The sequence below is a fragment of the Pristiophorus japonicus genome, chromosome 9 (genome assembly GCF_044704955.1).
Source record: "Pristiophorus japonicus isolate sPriJap1 chromosome 9, sPriJap1.hap1, whole genome shotgun sequence".
Taxonomy (NCBI): Eukaryota; Metazoa; Chordata; class Chondrichthyes; family Pristiophoridae; genus Pristiophorus; species Pristiophorus japonicus.
Window position 1 is genome coordinate 137792029 of NC_091985.1, and position 18895 is coordinate 137810923.

Below are 18895 nucleotides of genomic sequence, written 5' to 3' on the forward strand. Positions count from 1 at the left end.
TTTTATTATATAAGAGATAATGAATTAGGTCAAGCCAGGAACTAATAATAGTCAATAGATACACAAATTTGGCCCAGCCAGAAACATGATTGGACATTTTCATTTTGCTCATAACGAAAAGGATAGATCATCATAAATATTTCTGTTAAGAACAATATTTCTTACTAAAATGCTGTACAGCTTAGATACAGGGGAACTTAAACAGTGATTTTGTTTAAGATGCTACACCATATTAAAAGAGGGCATGGAGAACATTGGCTTATATTTAGTTTTATTTTTGGAGGGGGTGCACGTGGGAGTATTTTGGAAGCTAATATTTTCAAAGTTTATGTTGGGGCAACGCATGAGGTTTTTTAATTCTATAAAAATGAATTTACTTTGGAAGAGTAAGGGACACAATATGTATGCTACTTTAATCAAAGTCAGTGATACAGCTAATCTTTTGAACTGTTTTTAAGGTTAGCACTTCTATAAGGAGGACAAATTAGGACATGGCATTTGTACATCTAGAACTTTCAGCAGTGCTCACAAAATTATTTTGCCTGAAATACATAAAGGTGGCAATTTAATTCATTAAAAATGCTAAAATATCATGAGAAACACAGATGTACAATTTACAACAGAAGTTTTCAATAGTATAAATATTATGCTAAAAATTATCTATAGTTTTAGCTTTCAGTTTAGCTCAGTCGCACCTTCCAGTCAAAAGTTCTCAATTTAAACCCCATATCAGAACTTGAACACACAATCTAGACAGTGCAGTACTGAGGGAGTGTTGCACTGTTGGAGGTGCAGTCTTTCGGGTGAGATGTTAAATTGAGGCCCGTCTGCCTGTCTGGATTGTTCATGCGACTGTAAAAGATGCCATGGCACAATTTGAAGAAGAGGAGGTACTTCCCTGGAGTCCCAGCTCAGTGAATATAATTAAAAACAGGTTAATTGGTCAGTTATCCAATTTGCCTTTTGTAGGACCTTGCTGTGTATAAATTGACTGCTGCATTGATTCAAAAAGGAAGTGCTTTGGGACATCCTGAATGATATGATATAGTGTTACATAAATGTTCTTTCTTTCATCATCAGGTATTATATGAAATTTTGGAATTATGTGAGGCCGAAGGGGAAAATCCAAATGTCAAAATAAGACAGTGTGGGCTTGGAAAGAAAACACTACAATGGTGGAATTGGGAAATTGAACAGAAATTAAACAAGTGGTAAATTAACAGAGGGAAGGGACAACTGAGAGTGGGCACACAATCAACAAAACAAGTTGTCTTTATTACAATGCTAGAATTATTACAAAACAAATAGAGGAATTAGAAGCTTGGCTACTGTCCAGGTAACATTGGGAGCTAAATATGCCAGGATATAGGTTTACTTTTTCTAAAAGGAGAAGGAAAGGAAAAGAGAAATGGGGGAGAGGAGTGTGGAAATGTTGGCAAAATACATCACCATGACAGGAGAAAGGAAGGAGCTAAACAAATGTAATTGGTTGCTGGTTAGTAGAACCAAGGAACAGGAAATAATGCAAAATAGGAAAGGATTCTAAACACTGGTGCCTTCTGACTGTGATGATTTAACAGAAGTGTGTATGTACCCTGTATGTGCAAATCAAGGTGGGCTATAAAAAGAAAAATGTATTCAACCCTGAAGAGGAGAAATGAGGATCATGGATCACTGATTTGGATTTAAACAAGGCTAACTCAGACAGATAACAGAAAAAAAATGAAAGCAATAAATAGGAGGATTTGTTAGTTGGTAAATCTACATACTAACAGTCAAATCTATGGAAGAAGGATGTGTCAGAACTGCTGAATAAGAATATGATACCAGAGATACAGGGCCTGGGGGGGTTAGTGAAAATGAGAAATTTACAGGCATTAGTCTAAACAGAAACACAGCAATGTATACACTAATGGGATTGAAGGTAGGCAAATCTTTAGGACTAAATGATTTCCACCCAAGCAAATTGCAATTTGAAGAGGAAATTGAAGATGTGTTAGGTATGTTTGTTCAAAGATTAGAAGGTATCAGATGGCACATGATTTTTCAAAAAAGGAGGCAAAGACAAACTAAGTAACTATATGCCAGTGAGTTTGTCAGTTGTGGAAAAATTGCTGGAATCCGTTATCGGGGCACAGTTAAGTGTACACTAGGAATTTAAAAAAATTCGTTCTGGGATATGAGTGTCGCATTTATTGCCCATCCCTAATTGCCCTTGAGGTGGTGGTGGTGAGCCACATTCTTGAACCGCTGCAGTCCATGTGGTGACAGTGCGGTTAGGGAGGGAGTTCCAGGATTGTGACCCAGCGATGATGAAGGAACGGCGATATATTTCCAAGTCAGGATATATTTCCAAGTGTGGAACTTGAAGGGGAACTTGTAGGTGATGGTGCTCCCATGCATCTGCTGCCCATGTCCTTCTAGGTGGTAGAGGTTGCGGGTTTGGAAGGTGCTGCCGAAGAAGTTGTGGCGAGTTGCTGCAGTGCATTTCATACATGGTACACACTGCAGCATTGCTGCGCCGGTGGTAGAGAGAGTGAATGGTGAAGGTGGTGAAAGTGATGCCAATCAAGCGAGCTGCTTTGTCCTGGATGGTGTTGAGCTTCTTGAGTGTTGTTGGAGCTGCACTCATCCAGGCAAGTGGAGAGTACTCCATCACACTCCTGACTTGTGCCTTGTAGGTGGTGGAAAGGCTTTAGGAAGTCAGGAGGTGCTGACGCTTGCTGCCGAATACTCAGCCTCTGACCCGCTCTTGTTGCCACAGTATTTATGTGGCTGGCCCAGTTAAGTTTCTGGTCAATGGTGACCTCCAGGCTGTTGATAGTGGGGGATTGAGCAATGGTAATGCCGTTGAATGTCAAGGGAAGATTGTCAGACTCCCGCTTGTTGGAGATGGTCATTGCCTGGCATGAATGCTACTTGCCACTTATCAGCCCAAGCCTGAATGTCGTCCAGGTCTTGCTGCCTGCGGGCATGGGCTGCTTCATTTTCTGAGGAGTTGCGAATGGAACTGCAATCATCAGCGAACATCCCCACTTAGCTGAAGGTGGTTGGGCCTAGGACACTGCCCTGAGGAACTTCTGCAGCGATGTCCTGTGTTGCAGCTTCCTCAGGTTGATACTTCATTTTTAGGCATGCTCTTCTGCACTACTCATTGAACCAGGGTGGTCCCCTAGCTTGATGGTAATGGTAGAGTGATGGATATGCCAGACCATGAGCTTACACATTGTGGGAGAATACAATTCTGCTGATGCTGATGGCCCATAGCGCCTCTTGGATGCCCAGTTTTTAGCTGCTAGATCTGTTCTGAATCTATCCCATTTAGCACGGTGGTAGTGCCGCACAACACGATGGAGGGTGAGTTTAATGTGAAGACAGGACTTTGTCTGTACAAGGACTGTGCGATGATCACTGCTACCAATACTATCATGGACAGATGCATCTGTGATAAGTAGATTGATGAGGACGAGGTCAAGTAGGTTTTCCCTTGTGTTGGTTCTCTCACCACGTGTCGCAGGCCCAGTCTGCCAGCTATATCTTTCGGGACCTGTTTAACTCGGTCAGTAGTGGTGTTACTGAGCCACTCTTGGTGATGGACATTGAAGTCCCCCACCCAGAGTACATTCTGTGCCCTTGTTACCCTCAGTGCTTCCTGCAAGTAGTGTTCAACATGGAGGGGTACTAATTCCTCAGCTGAGGGTGGGCAGTAGGCGGTAATGAGCAGGAAGTTTCCTTTCCCATGCTTGACTTGAAGCCATGAGACTTCATGAGGTCCGGAGTCAATGTTCAGGACTCCCAGGGCTACTCCCCCTGACTGTATCATCATCATCATAGGCAGTCCCTCGGAATTGAGAAAGACTTGCTTCCACTCTTAACATGAGTTCTTAGATGGCTGCACGTCCAATACGAGAACCACAGTCTCTGTGACAGGTGGGACAGATAATCGTTGAGGGAAGGGGTGGGTGGGACTGGTTGGCCGTACACTCTTTCCACTGCCTGCTCTTGATTTCTGCATGCTCTCGGCGACGAGACTCGAGGAGCTAAACGCCTTCACGGATGCATTTCCTCCATTTAGGGCGGTCTTTGGCCAGGGACTTCCAGGTGTCAGTGGGGATGCTGCACTTTATCAGGGAGGCTTTGAGGGTGTTCTTGTAACGTTTCCGCTGCCCATCTTTGGCTCGTTTGCCGTGAAGAAATTACGAGTAGAGCGCTTGCTTTGGGAGTCTCATGTCTGCATGCGTGTTATGTGGCCTGCCCAACAGTGCTGATCAAGTGTGGTCAGTGCTTCAATGCTGGGGATGTTGGTCTGGTCGAAGACGCTAACGTTGGTGCATCTGTCCTTCCAGGGGTTTTGTAGGATCTTGCGGAGACATCGTTGGTGGTATTTGTCCAGCAACTTGAGGTGTCTACTGTACATGGTCCATGTTTCTGAGCCGTACAGGAGGGTGGGTATTACTACAGCCCTGTAGACCATGAGTTTGGTGACAGTTTTGGGGGGGCTGGTCTTCAAACACTTTTCCTCAGGCGGCCGAAGGCGGTGTTGGATCTCGTCGTCCATGCCTGCTCTTGTTGATAGGAGGCTCCCGAGATAAGGGAAGTGGGCCACGTTGTCCAAGGCCGCGCCGTGGATCTTGATGACTGGGGCCAGTGCTATGCGGCGAGGACCTTTGTCTTACTGATGTTTAGCGTAAGGCTAATGCTTTCGTACGTCTCAGTAAATACGTCGACTATGTCCTGGAGTTCAGCCTCTGTGTGCGTGCAGTCACAGGGGTCATCCGCATACTGTAGCTCGACGACAGAGGTCTTGGATCTGGCCTGGAGACGGCGAAGGTTGAACAGGTTCCCACTGGTTCTGTAGTTTAGTTCCACTCCAGCGGGGAGCTTTTCGATTGTGAGGTGGAGCATAGCATTGAGGAAGATTGAGAAGAGGGTTGGGGCAATGACGCAGCCCTGCTTGACCCCAGTCCGGACATGGATTGGGTCTGTGATGGATCCGTTGGTAACGATCACGGCCTGCATGTCATCATGGAGCAGGTGGAAGATGGTGAAGTACTTTTAGGGCACCCTGACTGTATACCGCTGTTCCGTTACCCCTGGTGGATCTGTCCTGCTGGTGGGACAGGACATACCAAAGGATGGAGGTGTCTGGGACATTGGCAGAAAGGTAGGATTCTGTGAGTATGACTATGTCAGGCTGTTGCTTGACTAATCTATGGGACAGTTGTCCCAATTTTGGCACAAGTACCCAGATATTAGTGAGGAGGACTTTGTAGGGTTGAATGGACTGGGTGTGGCGTTGTCATCTCTGAAGCCAGTGCAGAGATCGATGCCGGGTGGTCCGTCCGGTTTTAATCTTATTATTGTTTCTTGTAGCGGTTTGATACAACTGAGTGGCCTGCTAGGCCATTTCAGAGGGCAGTTAAGAGTCAAATACCTTGCTGTGGGTTTGGAGTCATATATAGACCAGACCAGATAAGGACGGCAGATTTCCTTCCCTATAGGACTTTAGTGAACCACGACAATCGGTAGTTTCATGGTAAGCATTACTGATACTAGCTTTGTAATCCAGATTTATTTAATTAACTGAATTTAAATTCCACAGCTGCTGTGGTGGGATTTGAACTCACGTCTCCAGATTATTAGTCCAGCCCACTGGATTACTCGTCCCGTAACTTAACCACTATACTTCCGACCCCCTCAACTTGAGAGCATATTGACGATGTAGCAGAGAGCATTCATGCCTCCCTGCAGTTGCCCATTGGCTGGTCCTTCAAGGGGAAACTGTGGATGCCCACATATGGGTATGTGCATGGTAAATTGTCTGTATTGTGTTTCCCACCAGTTACAATCTTAGAATTTTGGATACAGGGGCATTTAGTAAGTCCTGGTTTCCAGCGTTCAGAGATCTGCTGAGGTGGTCCTGGGGCAGAATTATGAGAGAAAACCTCTGAAGTTCATACTCTAGCTTCTGTTTCTTTCTCTAGTCGGCATCAGTGCTGACAAAGGGTATTAAAGATAGTGTTCTAAATGCTGGTCTTATTTTCCCATATAGCTGACACACAAAACTTCCTGAAACTACAGAGCCACACGTCACAGAGCTTAAATACCCACTCCTAAAACAAGTCCTCAAAGAGCCAACTCCCATTATGCTGTCAAGGTGGATATCATCTGCAGCAGTGAGCAGTCACTCTTCAAAATAAAAAAGATAACATTTGATCAATAAAATAACTGCACAAACATCCAACTTGTAATAGAAATGCAGGAGAGAAGTATCAGTTCCCCGCAGGAAAAAAAAAATCAAGTCTACATGTTACAGACATGATTCTGAATGCATCACCCACTATAATTATATATATTGCTAAGAGTGTATTTTTGTTTATGGGGCTGAGCAACTTTAAAGCTCATAATCACAGACAATACCTTATATCCAAAATATATTTACAACAAATAAAAGACATGTATTGTCTCAAAATGCAAAGACAGGGAGCACTTACAGACACGTGTCTTCTCAAAGTGGACATATCTGTGAAAGTTCGCTCACATGCCTTGCATTTATAAGGCTTCTCCCCTGTGTGAATTCGTTGGTGACGTCGAAGTGCCCCCTGTTGGGTAAAAGCTTTCCCACACTGTTCACAAAAATATGGACGTGTTTCTGTGGAAAATTACAATTTTCATGGAAAACTACCATAAGTTAGAGAGAGACAATAAAACATTGCCACTTTCATTCACAACAACTATGCCTAAACGTATAATTTTACAATCTTAACTGTAAATCAATCCAGTCCTTTGGGGACAGGGGAAATAATTCAGACCATAATGATCTTAGTATTAGGTCATCCCACAGAGGTTTCCTCTTTTACTATGTATGCTTCAGACAAATATTTTGAACTTGACCAGTACATGCAAAATTTACTAATGAGCAACTTAAAATTGTTCTATTCCATATTTTCAAAATGTACTGCTTAAATCTATTCACCCTACTGTTATTATTTTTTTTTAATTCGTAGCCAATCGTTCCAATTCTTTGTCAAATCACAAACGCCAGAGGTCACCTTGCACACGCCAAGGATCACTCTGCGCCAATGCTCTTAGCCAAAAGGCCTAGAGCTACTGCACCGTTCCTGGAAGTACTGCAATACCAGGTTCGTGCCATGGAGGTGGATGGGTCAGGTCCCCCACACACCTCCGTGGAGGTGGATGGGTCAAGCCACCCCACCCATAGCTTGTTACAAATCACTGACCAATTGAGATTACATTTTTACCTTTCCTGCATTAAATTTTCATATCAACTGGGGCTTCACAGTCTAGTTGCTGTTAGTCAAGCACTACTCAGTCGAATTAAAGGAAGATAGGTGTTTAGGAAGGCTCTCATTCTTCGACATAAAATCATAATGAAATTTATATAGATTCTGATCATTTGTACAACTTAGTAAATACATTTCAGTATCCATCTACATAGTGATACAAGCAAGGAGTTATGTACAGCATGGCAATAGACTTTCTTGTACTATAAACATCAAAACACAATTAATTAGACAGACGTGTTACTTTTGGTAATGCATGTCAGTAATCGTTTCAAACAATTTGATATTATCAATTTGAAAACCTGCCTCAGGAAGGAATGCAAAATATATAGTATTTTGATATTTAATAGTATCAATTTGTAGTTCTCAGTCATATCTAACAGTTAAAATTAGCAGTAAAGCTTAAAAGTATGTGTCAAATAAAACTTCAATATTGGTCGAATAGTAGCTGATCCCTAATGGCCACAATGTTCAGAAATTTAAAGTGAAAATTATAATGGTGCAATTTAGCAGTGAAATGGCCTGTACCCAATCTACGCAGGCATTGATTCCATTGCTAAATTTGTGCAGCCCATTAGTTAGGTGTTCCAGGTGGATGCCTAAAACAGGTGTTGGTTCCTTAAATATGTTAATTAGAGGCCTAATGCTTGTTTAAGGATCTCTTGGTGAAATTAGTCAGCGATTAAGGAGGCAGACATTCCAAGCCCACAAATTCAGGATTTTGAGGCAACTGCAGGGTTCTTATTACATCCAAGGTTGAGAAAAGGAGCAGTGGTAGCATGGAGACAGAAAGGAGAGCGCTGTAGTGAGTAGCTGTTTTTCCAGACTGGAGGGAAGTGTGTAGTGGTGTTCCCAGGGTTTGATGTTGGGACTACTGTGCTTTTTAATATATATGAATGATCTGAACTTGGCTATACAGGGCATAATTTCAAAGTTTTGCAGATGACACAAAATTCAAATGTCATAAACAGTGAGGAGGTTAGTAAAGACTTCAGGAGGACCTACACTGGTGAAATGGGCAGACAATATCTGTCCCATACTATTTTTTTGAAAATAGTATGGGACAGATATTGCCTCCTGTTGAGTTGCAATTTAACTCATAAGTATAAAGTGATGGATTTTAGTAGGAAGACTGAGGAGAGGCAATATAAACTAAATGGTACAATATTAAAAAGGGTGCAGGAACAGAGACCTGGGGATGTACATACACAAATCTTTGTGAAGTTGGCAGATCACGTTGACAAGGCTGTTAAAAAGCATACAGGATCTTTGGCTTTATAAATATAGCCATAAAATACAAAAGCAAAAAAGTTATGCTAAACCTTTATAAATCACTGGTTAGGTCTCAGCTGGAGTATTGTGTCCAATTCTGAGCCCCACACTTTAGGAAGGATGACAAGGCCTCAGAGGGTGCAGAGGAGATCTACTAGAATGGTAACAGGGATGCGGGACTTCAGTTCAGAATAGAGAAGCCAGGGATGTTTTCTTTAGAGCAGAGAAGGTTATGGGGAGGTTTAATAGAGGTGTTCAAAATCATGAGGGGGTTTGATAAGAGTAAATGAGGAGAAACTGTTGCCAATGGCAGAAGGGTCAGTAGCCAGAGGACACAGATTTAAGGTAGTTGGCAAAAAAGAACCAGATAGTTCAGTAGACTATGGAATGATTATGGAACATTCCTAGTCTCTATGGTCAGCCTTAGCAGGTTAAACTCAACAAGATATATGGTATTAATTTGAATGAATGCTATAAATGCTAGCTATTTACAGAACTTCCATTTTATGCCACAATATTGCTTAAATTGGGCAGTGCGATCCTTGTGCTTAAATTAACATCAGCATTATAAATAATATAATAGACTTTTCACCCTTGAATCCTTGTTCAGTATCAGAGGCACTGACAAATACTGGCAATTGCAACATCTATATTTTGTAAAATTGAATATGTAGATCTCAGTGAACAGCGAACAATGGTTCAAATATGCTCTTTTCTACCATGACCAATTTGCTTGACTCTTAAACAATGTTTTACAATGTGGGTCTATTTTACTCATTTAAAAGAAAAGTAAAAGTAAGCAATGTCTATTTGATACCTTGAATCACCTTTGAGTAAAAATGTACCCTATGTAAGAATGAAAGCCCTATTATAGCCTATGTATAAATTTGAAAGGCATAACTGAAACCCTGAGAGAGCAGACAGTTATAAAAATTAATCCCCTTTATTAGAATTGCTACACACCTGCATGTATATTGCTGTGTTGGGCCAAGGACGCTCTCAGACCAAAGGTTTTCCCACAGACATCACACTTATAAGGTTTGGCACCCATGTGACATCGCTTGTGACACTTCAAGTACTCATTGGTGGCAAAATGTTTCCCACATACATCACACCCAAAAAGGCGCTCCCCTGCAAGATAAATCAAAAATTATTTTTGTCAGTCACTGGTCAAATTAACCTCTTTAAATAAAGATTAAAAAAACAATAAAGTATAGAACTCACCTATGGCTAGGTCTAATCAAAGTTGCATTGACCAGAAATACATGAATAAAACAAAATAAATTTTGTTTCTCTTCTATCTTTTTCTGCCAAATTTTTGCCCGTAGTTGACTGCTGGGTAAATTAACAAAACACTGGTTGCCCCCTCCCTCCCCCACCCCCAAAAACAGTACCTTAAATAAGTGACCATTCTTCATGTGTGAGCCTAAGGAGTGAGTGTTGCTGAGTCCATCCTGTCCCTTCCCAATATCCATACAAGTGTACTTCCAATAGGGATCGCTGGATAGCAATTACAAGTGGGAATCCTGGTCATGTTGTGTCCTTGGCTAGAGGTGCTGAGATCAGCAAACTCAGGTCACTCAAGAAACAGGCCTAGTGTCTTCCTGGTCTGTAGGACTGAGCTACTCACTGGCTTAATTAGCTGAGCCACTGGAGCGGCATGAACAGAGGAACATATTGACATGTTCTTTAAATATTATTTCTAAGAAGCAAAATGCAGTTTACTTGTATGCAGTATTTTTGAAGTGCATGCTTTAGAAATTTTGATCAGTAATGCAGAGCTGCAAGAGATAACTGTTCCTACTTGGATCTGGAATATAGGTGAGGATTTTTATAAATGACGATTCTATAAGTGGTTCTTCTTAAAACAAAAAGTTTGTTTTTTGAAAATAGTATGGGACAGATATTGCCTCCTGTTGAGTAATTTTTCTTCTTGGTTATATCAGTGTGGTTTTCGAGAAAAGGCCAGCATTCTGGATTGACGCTGCCATGACATTCATTGTATACTTAGTAATGAACAGGGTTGCACTGGAGTTCTAACCTAAAAACTGCACAGATTAGGACACCTACACTTTATGATGGGTGACAAACGTGGCACAGACCACATGTGGAGGAGCATTGCTGCATTATGGTCACTTCATAAATCAAAATTATTTTCAAAGTTTCAAATAATAGCCTTACAAAACAATACTCAATCTAGTTTCTAGAAGATTAATAACTTCAAGAAACTGGGCAATACTCAATCCTAAAGACCACTATGAACAGTTCAGTTCTTATTTAATACTGTTTGTAAATGCCATAACCAAACCTGGATATAGCATTCATCTTCCTCAGCATATGTGCTGGAGATGAAAGATAACCATTCTAGAAACTGATAGTTATTGTCGAATGAGAATGACCTTGAAAATATGACCCAGGATTGTCAGATCACCAGACAAATCATAACAATGGATTACAATATTGTTTTTGTGCCAGCAGTATCTATCTGGAGAGTTGTCCAAGTTTAACATTTTCTATTTCAGCACTCCTGATGCATGCCAGAAGCACTTATCATGAAAATCTGCCTCCTCAGTCATGATTATTCTACCAATAATTTTAGCATATACTCCATAACTGTTTTGTACCTGTATGTGTTCTCTTATGACCATTTAATTTAGCCTTATCAGTGAAACAGGCTCCACAGTCCTCACAAATATACGGTCTCTCTCCAGTGTGTGACCTGCAATTAGTATAAAACGATATCAAGTTGCAAAATCGTCAATTCACAATAAGTAATCTTTTGAAAGTTCAATAAATAAATTACTTTATAAATACTGTGCAGACAAATAGATTCACCATCACATGATCTGGTATTTTAAATAATTAGATGACAGATTTGTTTTTAAATTAAAAAATGATTAGTATGCAATTGTTAATCTGTCACTTTAAAAGTTTAAAACAAAATTTATGAAATATCTTTTAGGGATAAGTCTAAGAACATAAGAAATAGGAACAGGAGTAGGCCATACGGCCCCTGGAGCCTACACCGCCATTCAATAAGATCATAGCTGATCATCAACCTCACCTGCACTTTCCCGCCTGATCTCCACATCCCTTGATTCCCCTAGACTCCAAACATCTTACTATCTCAGCCTTGAATATACTCAGAGCATCCACAGCCCTCTGGGGCAGAGAATTCCAAAGATTCATAACCCGCTGAGTGAAGAAATTCCTCCTCATATCTGTCTTAAATGGCCTACCCCTTATCCGGAGACTGTGCCCCCTAGTTCTAAATACTCCAGCCAGGGGAAACAACCTCTCAGCATCTACCCTGTTAATCCCCTTCAGAATCTTGTACATTTCAATGAGATCACCTCTCATTCTTCTAAACTCCAGAGTATAGACCCATTCTACACAATCTCTCCTCATAGGACAGCCCTCTCATCCCAGGAATCAATCAAGTGAACCTTCCTTGCACCATCTCCAAGGCAAGTATATCCTTACTTAAATAAGGAGACCAAAACTATGCACAGTACTCCAGGTGCGGTCTCACTAAGGCCTTGTACAACTGGAGCAAGACTTCCTTACTCTTGTACTCCAAACCCCTTGCAATAATGGACAACATGCTATTTGCCTTCCTTATTGCTTGCTGCATGTTAGCTTTCTGTGTTTCTTGCACGAGGACACCCAAATCTCTCTAGATACTAACATTTCAAAGTTTCTCACCATTTAAAAAATATTCTGTTTTTCTATTCTTCCTACCAGAGAATAGCCTCACATTTCCCTACATTATACTCCATCTGCCACCTTACTACTGCCCACTCACTTAGTCTCTCTATAACCCTTTGTCGACGCTTTGTGTTCTCCTCACAGCTTACTGTCCCACCTAGCTTTGTATCGCCCGCAAACTGGATACATTACACTCGGTTCTTTCATCTAGATCATTAATATAGATTGTAAATAGCTGTGGCACCAGCACTGATCCTTGCAGCACCCCACTAGTTACAACCTGCCAACCTGAAAAAGACCTGTTTATCCCTACCCACTGTTTTCTGTCCGTTAACCAATCCTCTATCCATGCTAATACATTACCTCCAATCCCAGGAGCCCTTATCTTGTACAATAATTTTTTATGTGGCACCTTATGGAATGCCGTTGGAAATCCAAATGTACTACATCCACTGGTTCCCCTTTATCTACCCTGCGAGTTATATCCTCAAAAAACATGAATACATTTGTCAAACACTATTTCCCTTTCATAAAACCATGTTGACTCTGCCTGATCATGTTATGATTTTCTAAGTGCCCTGATACCACTTCCTCAACAATGGATTCAGTATTTTCCCGATGATTGATGTCAGGCTAACTGGCCTGTAGTTCCCAGTTTTCTCTCTCCCTCCTTTCTCGAATAGCGGTGTTACATTTGCTACCTTCCAATCTGCTGGAGCTGTTCTAGAATCTAGGAAATTTTAAAGATCAAAACCAATGTATCCACTATTTCTGCATCCACTATTTCTGCAGCCATCTCTTTTAAAACCCAAGGATGTCGGCAGTCATGCCCAGGGGATTTGTCGGCTTTTAGTCCAATTAGTTTCTCTAGTACTTTTTCTCTACTTATATTAATTACATTAAGTCTAGTACTGTCGAGATTAAGGCATTCGTTGCATAAGTTCCAGAATTGTCCGAGATGTGACTAGAGCTAGCAAATGACTTTGATTAGTTCTTGCACAGGTTGTTAAATAGCAAAAACACTCAAATAGGCAATGCTGCTGTAGCAAGTTATCAAATTTTAAACTCATGTTGGTGCAAATGTGAAGAAGACAGCTGCCTGCCTGCTCACCCACCCAGCCAACCAGTATAGTAAACTTAATAGGAATAAAAGCTTGTTTGCCCACATTACGAGAAGATGAGACTCTGTAGAGGAGAAAGTCTTCTTGCCCTATCAGAAGTGAATGTTCTGTACAGATGGATGTCTATAAGGTAGAAAAAAATGGGTGGATAAATGGAAACTAAGTATAAGGAATTGACCTTGTGTGAATTTTCAGCTGTGATGGTTGGGCAAATCGAGAATGGCAAATGGAGCATTCATAAGGCTTCTCTCCAGTGTGTGTCCGCATATGGAATACCAGTGCTGTTCGTGAGCTCAGAATTTTGCCACAAACAGAGCACAGTGGACGTTTTATACGCCCTTCATGCTTCCGAGCATAATGAGTCCGTACATCTCTTTTTCTCTTAAAAGTTGCATTACATTGAGTGCAAGCAAAGTGCCTTTCATCACTGTGAACACAAGCGCAGTGCTCTTTCCAACTGTTGTGGGTTGCAAAAGCCTTGCCACAGATCTCACAGTGATAGACTTTCCCTGGTAATGATTGGTGAACATCTTTGCAGTGAACCACATAATCTTTTCTGGAATCAAACTCATCATCACATTTGTCACATTTAATGATGTGATTTGATTTTCGAGATCTTCCTCTTTTACTGCCTTTCTTTACTTCAAAGTCCTCATCAGAATCATTTGGTTCAGGATCGCGCTCATTTGAATAGTCTTCATCTTTATCATCCTCATTGTCTGTGCTATTTTCTTCTTCCTCCTCTACCTCACACTCTGCATCACCATCATTGTCGTCATCATTTTCAAAGTCTTCAGTTTCATCCTCTCCACTATCTTCTTCATTCTTAACATGAGCTTCTTTGTTATTTAATGGACTATTTTGTGCACTCTTGGTACCTTCACCTTTCTCTTCTTCGGTTTCATTGCTATTATTACACCCAATTTCTGTATCAGATGTGCTCTGTTGCTCCTCTTCATCACATGTTTCTTTGTTATCGCTAACGTCCATGACCAAGTCATTATCTTCTGATCTATCCCATCCGTCCCTGTTGCTACTGACATCCATGACAAAACCAGCAATGTCATCTGACTTATCTACTTGTGGCACTACTTTCCAGTACATAAATGGTGGTTTCTTCTCTTGACCAGATTCATGTATCTTTCTGTGAAGAAAAACACTTCATTAAATTTTAAATGCCGTTTTCAAGACTTAAAGTAGAATGGCTTTAACTCTATGAATTACCTTGTGAACAGGATGAAATTATTTACATCAATCTAATTTCTTGGAACATAAACAAACCATGGCTCAACTTTAGGTTTGGATAACCTAACTTAGCAAACAAGTGAAAAATTAAAAATGGTCAGAAATTGTTTATCAGTAATTTGATTTCTCATCGCTAATACTTTTAGATAAATGATACAGAAATGATCCTCAAGTTCATAACTTATGGCATTTTGTGAACAATCATATATGGTGCCTTTAATGTTGTAAAACCAAGGCAGAAGGCACAACCGCTAATGGTTGGAAAGAGGGGGAGGGGGAAATGCACAAGAAGCTGTAATGAGAGGAAGAGAAAGTTCTAGGGGAGAAGGCGGCAATGGTATCATTGGAGAAGGTTACAGAGTTAGGGAGGAGCAAGGTGCTGAATGGATTTAAACATTAAGTATAAAGCACCGATCTCTGTGGCACCCCATTAGTTACCGTTTGCCATTGACGAAGGTTTCATAAGAACATAAGAAATAGGAGCAGGAGTAGGCCATTTGGTCTTTTGAGCCTGCTCTGCCATTCAATATCATGGCTATCTGATCATGGACTCAGCACCTCTCCCCTGCCCACTCCCCATAACCCTTCACTCCCTTATCGCTCAAAAATCTGTCTATCTCCACCTTAAATATATTCAATGCCCCAGCCTCCACAGCTCTCTGGGACAGAGAATTTCACAGATTTACAACCCTCAGAGAAGAAATTCCTCCTCATCTCAGTTCTAAATGGACGACCCCTTATTCCGAAACTATGCCCCCTAGTTCTAGATTCTCCCACGAGGGGAAACATCCTCTCTGCATCTACCTTGTCGAGCCCCCTCAGTATCTTATATGTTTCAATAAGATCACCTCTCATTCTTCTGAACTCCAATGAGTATAGGCCCAACCTGCTCAACCTTTCTTCATAAGTCAACCCCTTCATCTCAGGAATCAACCTAGTGAACCTTCTCTGAACTGCATCCAATGCAAGTATATCCCTCCTTAAATAAGGAAACCAAAACTGTATGCAGTACTCCAGGTGTGGCCTCACCAATATCCCATACAGCTGTGGCAGGACTTTCCTGCTTTTATACTCCATTCCCTTTGCAATAAAGGTCAACATTCCATTTGCCTTCCTGATTACTGCAGTACCTGCATACTAACTTTTTGTGTTTTATGCACAAGGACCCCCAGGTCCCTCTGTACTGCAGCATTTTGTAATTCCTCTCCATTTAAAAAAATAATTTGCTTTTATATCTTTCCAGCCAAAGTGGATAACCTCACATTTTCTCACATTATACTCTATCTGCAAAATGTTTGCCCACTCACTTAACAGTGACAGGATTGGTTCAAGTCAACATGGATTTATGAAAGGGAAATCATGCTCGACAAATCTTGTAGAATTTTTTTGAGGATGTAACTGGTAGAGTGGACAAAGGAGAACGAGTGGATGTGGTGTATTTGGACTTTCAAAAGGCTTTTGACAAGGTCCCACACAAGAGATTGGTGTGCAAAATTAAGGCACATGGTATTGGGGTTAATGTACTGACTTGGATAGAGAACTGGTTGGCAGACAGGAAGCAGAGAGTCGGAATAAACGGGTCCTTTTCAGAATGGCAGGCAGTGACTAGTGGGGTGCTGCAGGGCTCAGTGTTGGGACCCCAGCTATTTACAATATACTTAATGATTTAGATGAAGGAATTGAGTGTAATATCTCCAAGTTTGCAGATGACACTAAGCTGGGTGGCGGTGTGAGCTGTGAGGAGGATGCTAAGAGGCTGCAGGGTGACTTGGACAGGTTAGGTGAGTGGGCAAACGAGTGGCAGATGCAGTATAATGTGGACAAATGTGAGGTTATCCACTTTGGTGGCAAAAACACGAAGGCAGAATATTATCTAAATGGCGGCAGATTAGGAAAAGGGGAGGTGCAACGAGACCTGGGTGCCATGGTACATCAGTCATTGAAAGTTGGCATGCAAGTACAGCAGGTGGTGAAGGTGGCAAATGGTATGTTGGCCTTCATAGCTAGGGGATTTGAGTATAGGAGCAGGAAGGTCTTACTGCAATTGTACAGGGCCTTGGTGAGGCCTCACCTGGAATATTGTGTTCAGTTTTGGTCTCCTTATCTGAGGAAGGACATTCTTGCTATTGAGGGAGTGCAGCGAAGGTTCACCAGACTGATTCCTGGGATGGCAGGATTGACATATGAGGGGGGGCTGGATCGACTGGGCCTATATTCACTGGAGTTTAGAAGGACGAGAGATGATCTCATAGAAATATATAAAATTCTGATGGAACTGGACAGGTTAGATACAGGAAGAATGTTCCCGATGATGGGGAAGTCCAGAACCAGGGGACATTGTCTAAGGATAAGGGGTAAGCCATTTAGGACTGAGATGAGGAGAAACTTCTTCACTCAGAGTTGTTAGCCTGTGGAGTTCCCTACCGCAGAGAGTTGCTGATGCCAGCTCATTGGATATATTCAAGAGAGAGTTAGATATGGCCCTTACAGCTAAAGGGATCAAGGGTTGGAGAGAAAGCAGGAAAGGGGTACTGAGGTGAACGATCAGCCATCATCTTATTAAATGGTGGTGCAGACTCGAGAGGCCAAATGGCCTACTCCTGCACCTATTTTCTATGTTTCTATGTATATATCCCTTTACAGATTGTTTGTGTCTTCCTCACAACTTGCTTTCCCACCCATCTTTGTATTCTCAGCAATCTTGGCTACATTACACTCGGTCCCTTCATTCAAGTAATTAATATAAATTGTAAATAGTTGAGGCTCCAGCACCGGTCCCTGTGGCACCCCACTAGTTACCATTTGCTAACCGGAAAATGACCCATTTATCCCGACTCTCTATTTTCTGTTAGTTAGCCAATCCGCTACTCATGTTAATATATTACCCTCAACTCTGTGAGCTTTTATCTTGTGCAGTAACCTTTTATGTGGCACCTTAATGAATGCATTCTGGAAATCCAAATACACCACATCCACTGGTTCCCCCTTATCCACCCTGCTCGTTACATCCTCAAAGAACTTCAGCAAATTTGTCAAACATGATTTTCATTTCATAAAACCATGCTAACTCTGCTTGACAGTATTATGCTTTTCCAAATGTCCTGCTACTGTTTCCTTAATAATGGACTCCAGCATTTTCCCAACGACAGATGTTAGGCTAATTGATCTATAGTTTTCTGCTTTCTGTTTGCCTCCTTATTTAAGTATGGGCGTTACATTTGTGGTTTTCCAATCTACTGGGACCTCTCCAGAATCCAGGGAACTTTGGTAAATTACAACCAATGCATCCACTATCTCTGCAGCCACTTCTTTTAAGACCCTAGGTTGCAAGGCAACAGGTCCAGGGGACTTGTCCACCTTTAGTCCCATTATTTTACTGAGCACTTTTTCGTTAATGATAGTGATTTTAAGTTCCTCCCACCTTATAGCCCTTTGATTATTCATTATTGGGATGTTTTTAGTGTCTTCTACCATGAAGGCCGATACAAAATATTTGTTCAAAGTCACTATCATTTCCCTGCTCCCCATTATTATTCCCTAGTCTAATTCTCTAAGGGACCAACGTTTACTTAAGCTACTCTCTTCCTTTTTATATACCTGTCAAAGCTCTTACTATCTATTTTTATGTTTCTTGCTAGTTTACTCTCAATCTATCTTCCCTCGCTATTATTTTTTTAAAGTCTTCCTTTGCTGTTTTTTTAAAATTTCCCAATCCTGTCGCCTCCCACTAATCTTGGCCACTTTGTATGCCACTGTTTTCAGTTTGATACCATCCTTTACTTCCTTAGTCAGCCACAGATGGTTCTCCCTTCTCTTAGTCTTTCCTTCTCATTGGAATATATTTTTGTTGAGTTATGAAATATCTCCTTAAATGTCTGCCACTACTCATCAACCATCTTGCACTTTAATCTATTTTCCCAGTCCACTTTAGCCAACTCTGCCTTCATACCTTTGTAATCGCCTTTATTTAAGATCCGAATACTAGTTTGAGATCCAACTTTTTCACCCTCCAATTGAATTTGAAATTCAACCATGTGATGGTCACTCATTCCTAGAGGATTCTTCACTAGGAGATCATTTATTAATCCTGTCTCATTGCACAGTACCAGATCTAAGATAGCCTGCTCCCTGGTTAGTTCTACAATTTACTGTTCAAGGAAACTATCCCGGATACTCTCAATGAACTCTTCCTCAAGGCTACCTTGGCCAATTTGATTTGTCCAATCAATATGAAAATTAAAATCG

The 18895-nt window shown here is 41.3% G+C and overlaps 1 protein-coding gene across 1 annotated transcript in view; it reads right to left on the minus strand.

The window, feature by feature from the left end:
* Positions 1-18895, minus strand: part of LOC139273243 (GDNF-inducible zinc finger protein 1-like) — a 66782-nt gene that overhangs the window by 3514 nt on the left and 44373 nt on the right. The window contains exons 3-6 of the mRNA XM_070889885.1: positions 13584-14549; positions 11201-11295; positions 9540-9707; positions 6495-6652 (exon numbers count right to left, since the gene is read on the minus strand). Coding sequence (XP_070745986.1) covers positions 6495-6652; positions 9540-9707; positions 11201-11295; positions 13584-14549 — 1387 coding nt within the window. The remainder of the gene's footprint in view (positions 1-6494; positions 6653-9539; positions 9708-11200; positions 11296-13583; positions 14550-18895) is intronic.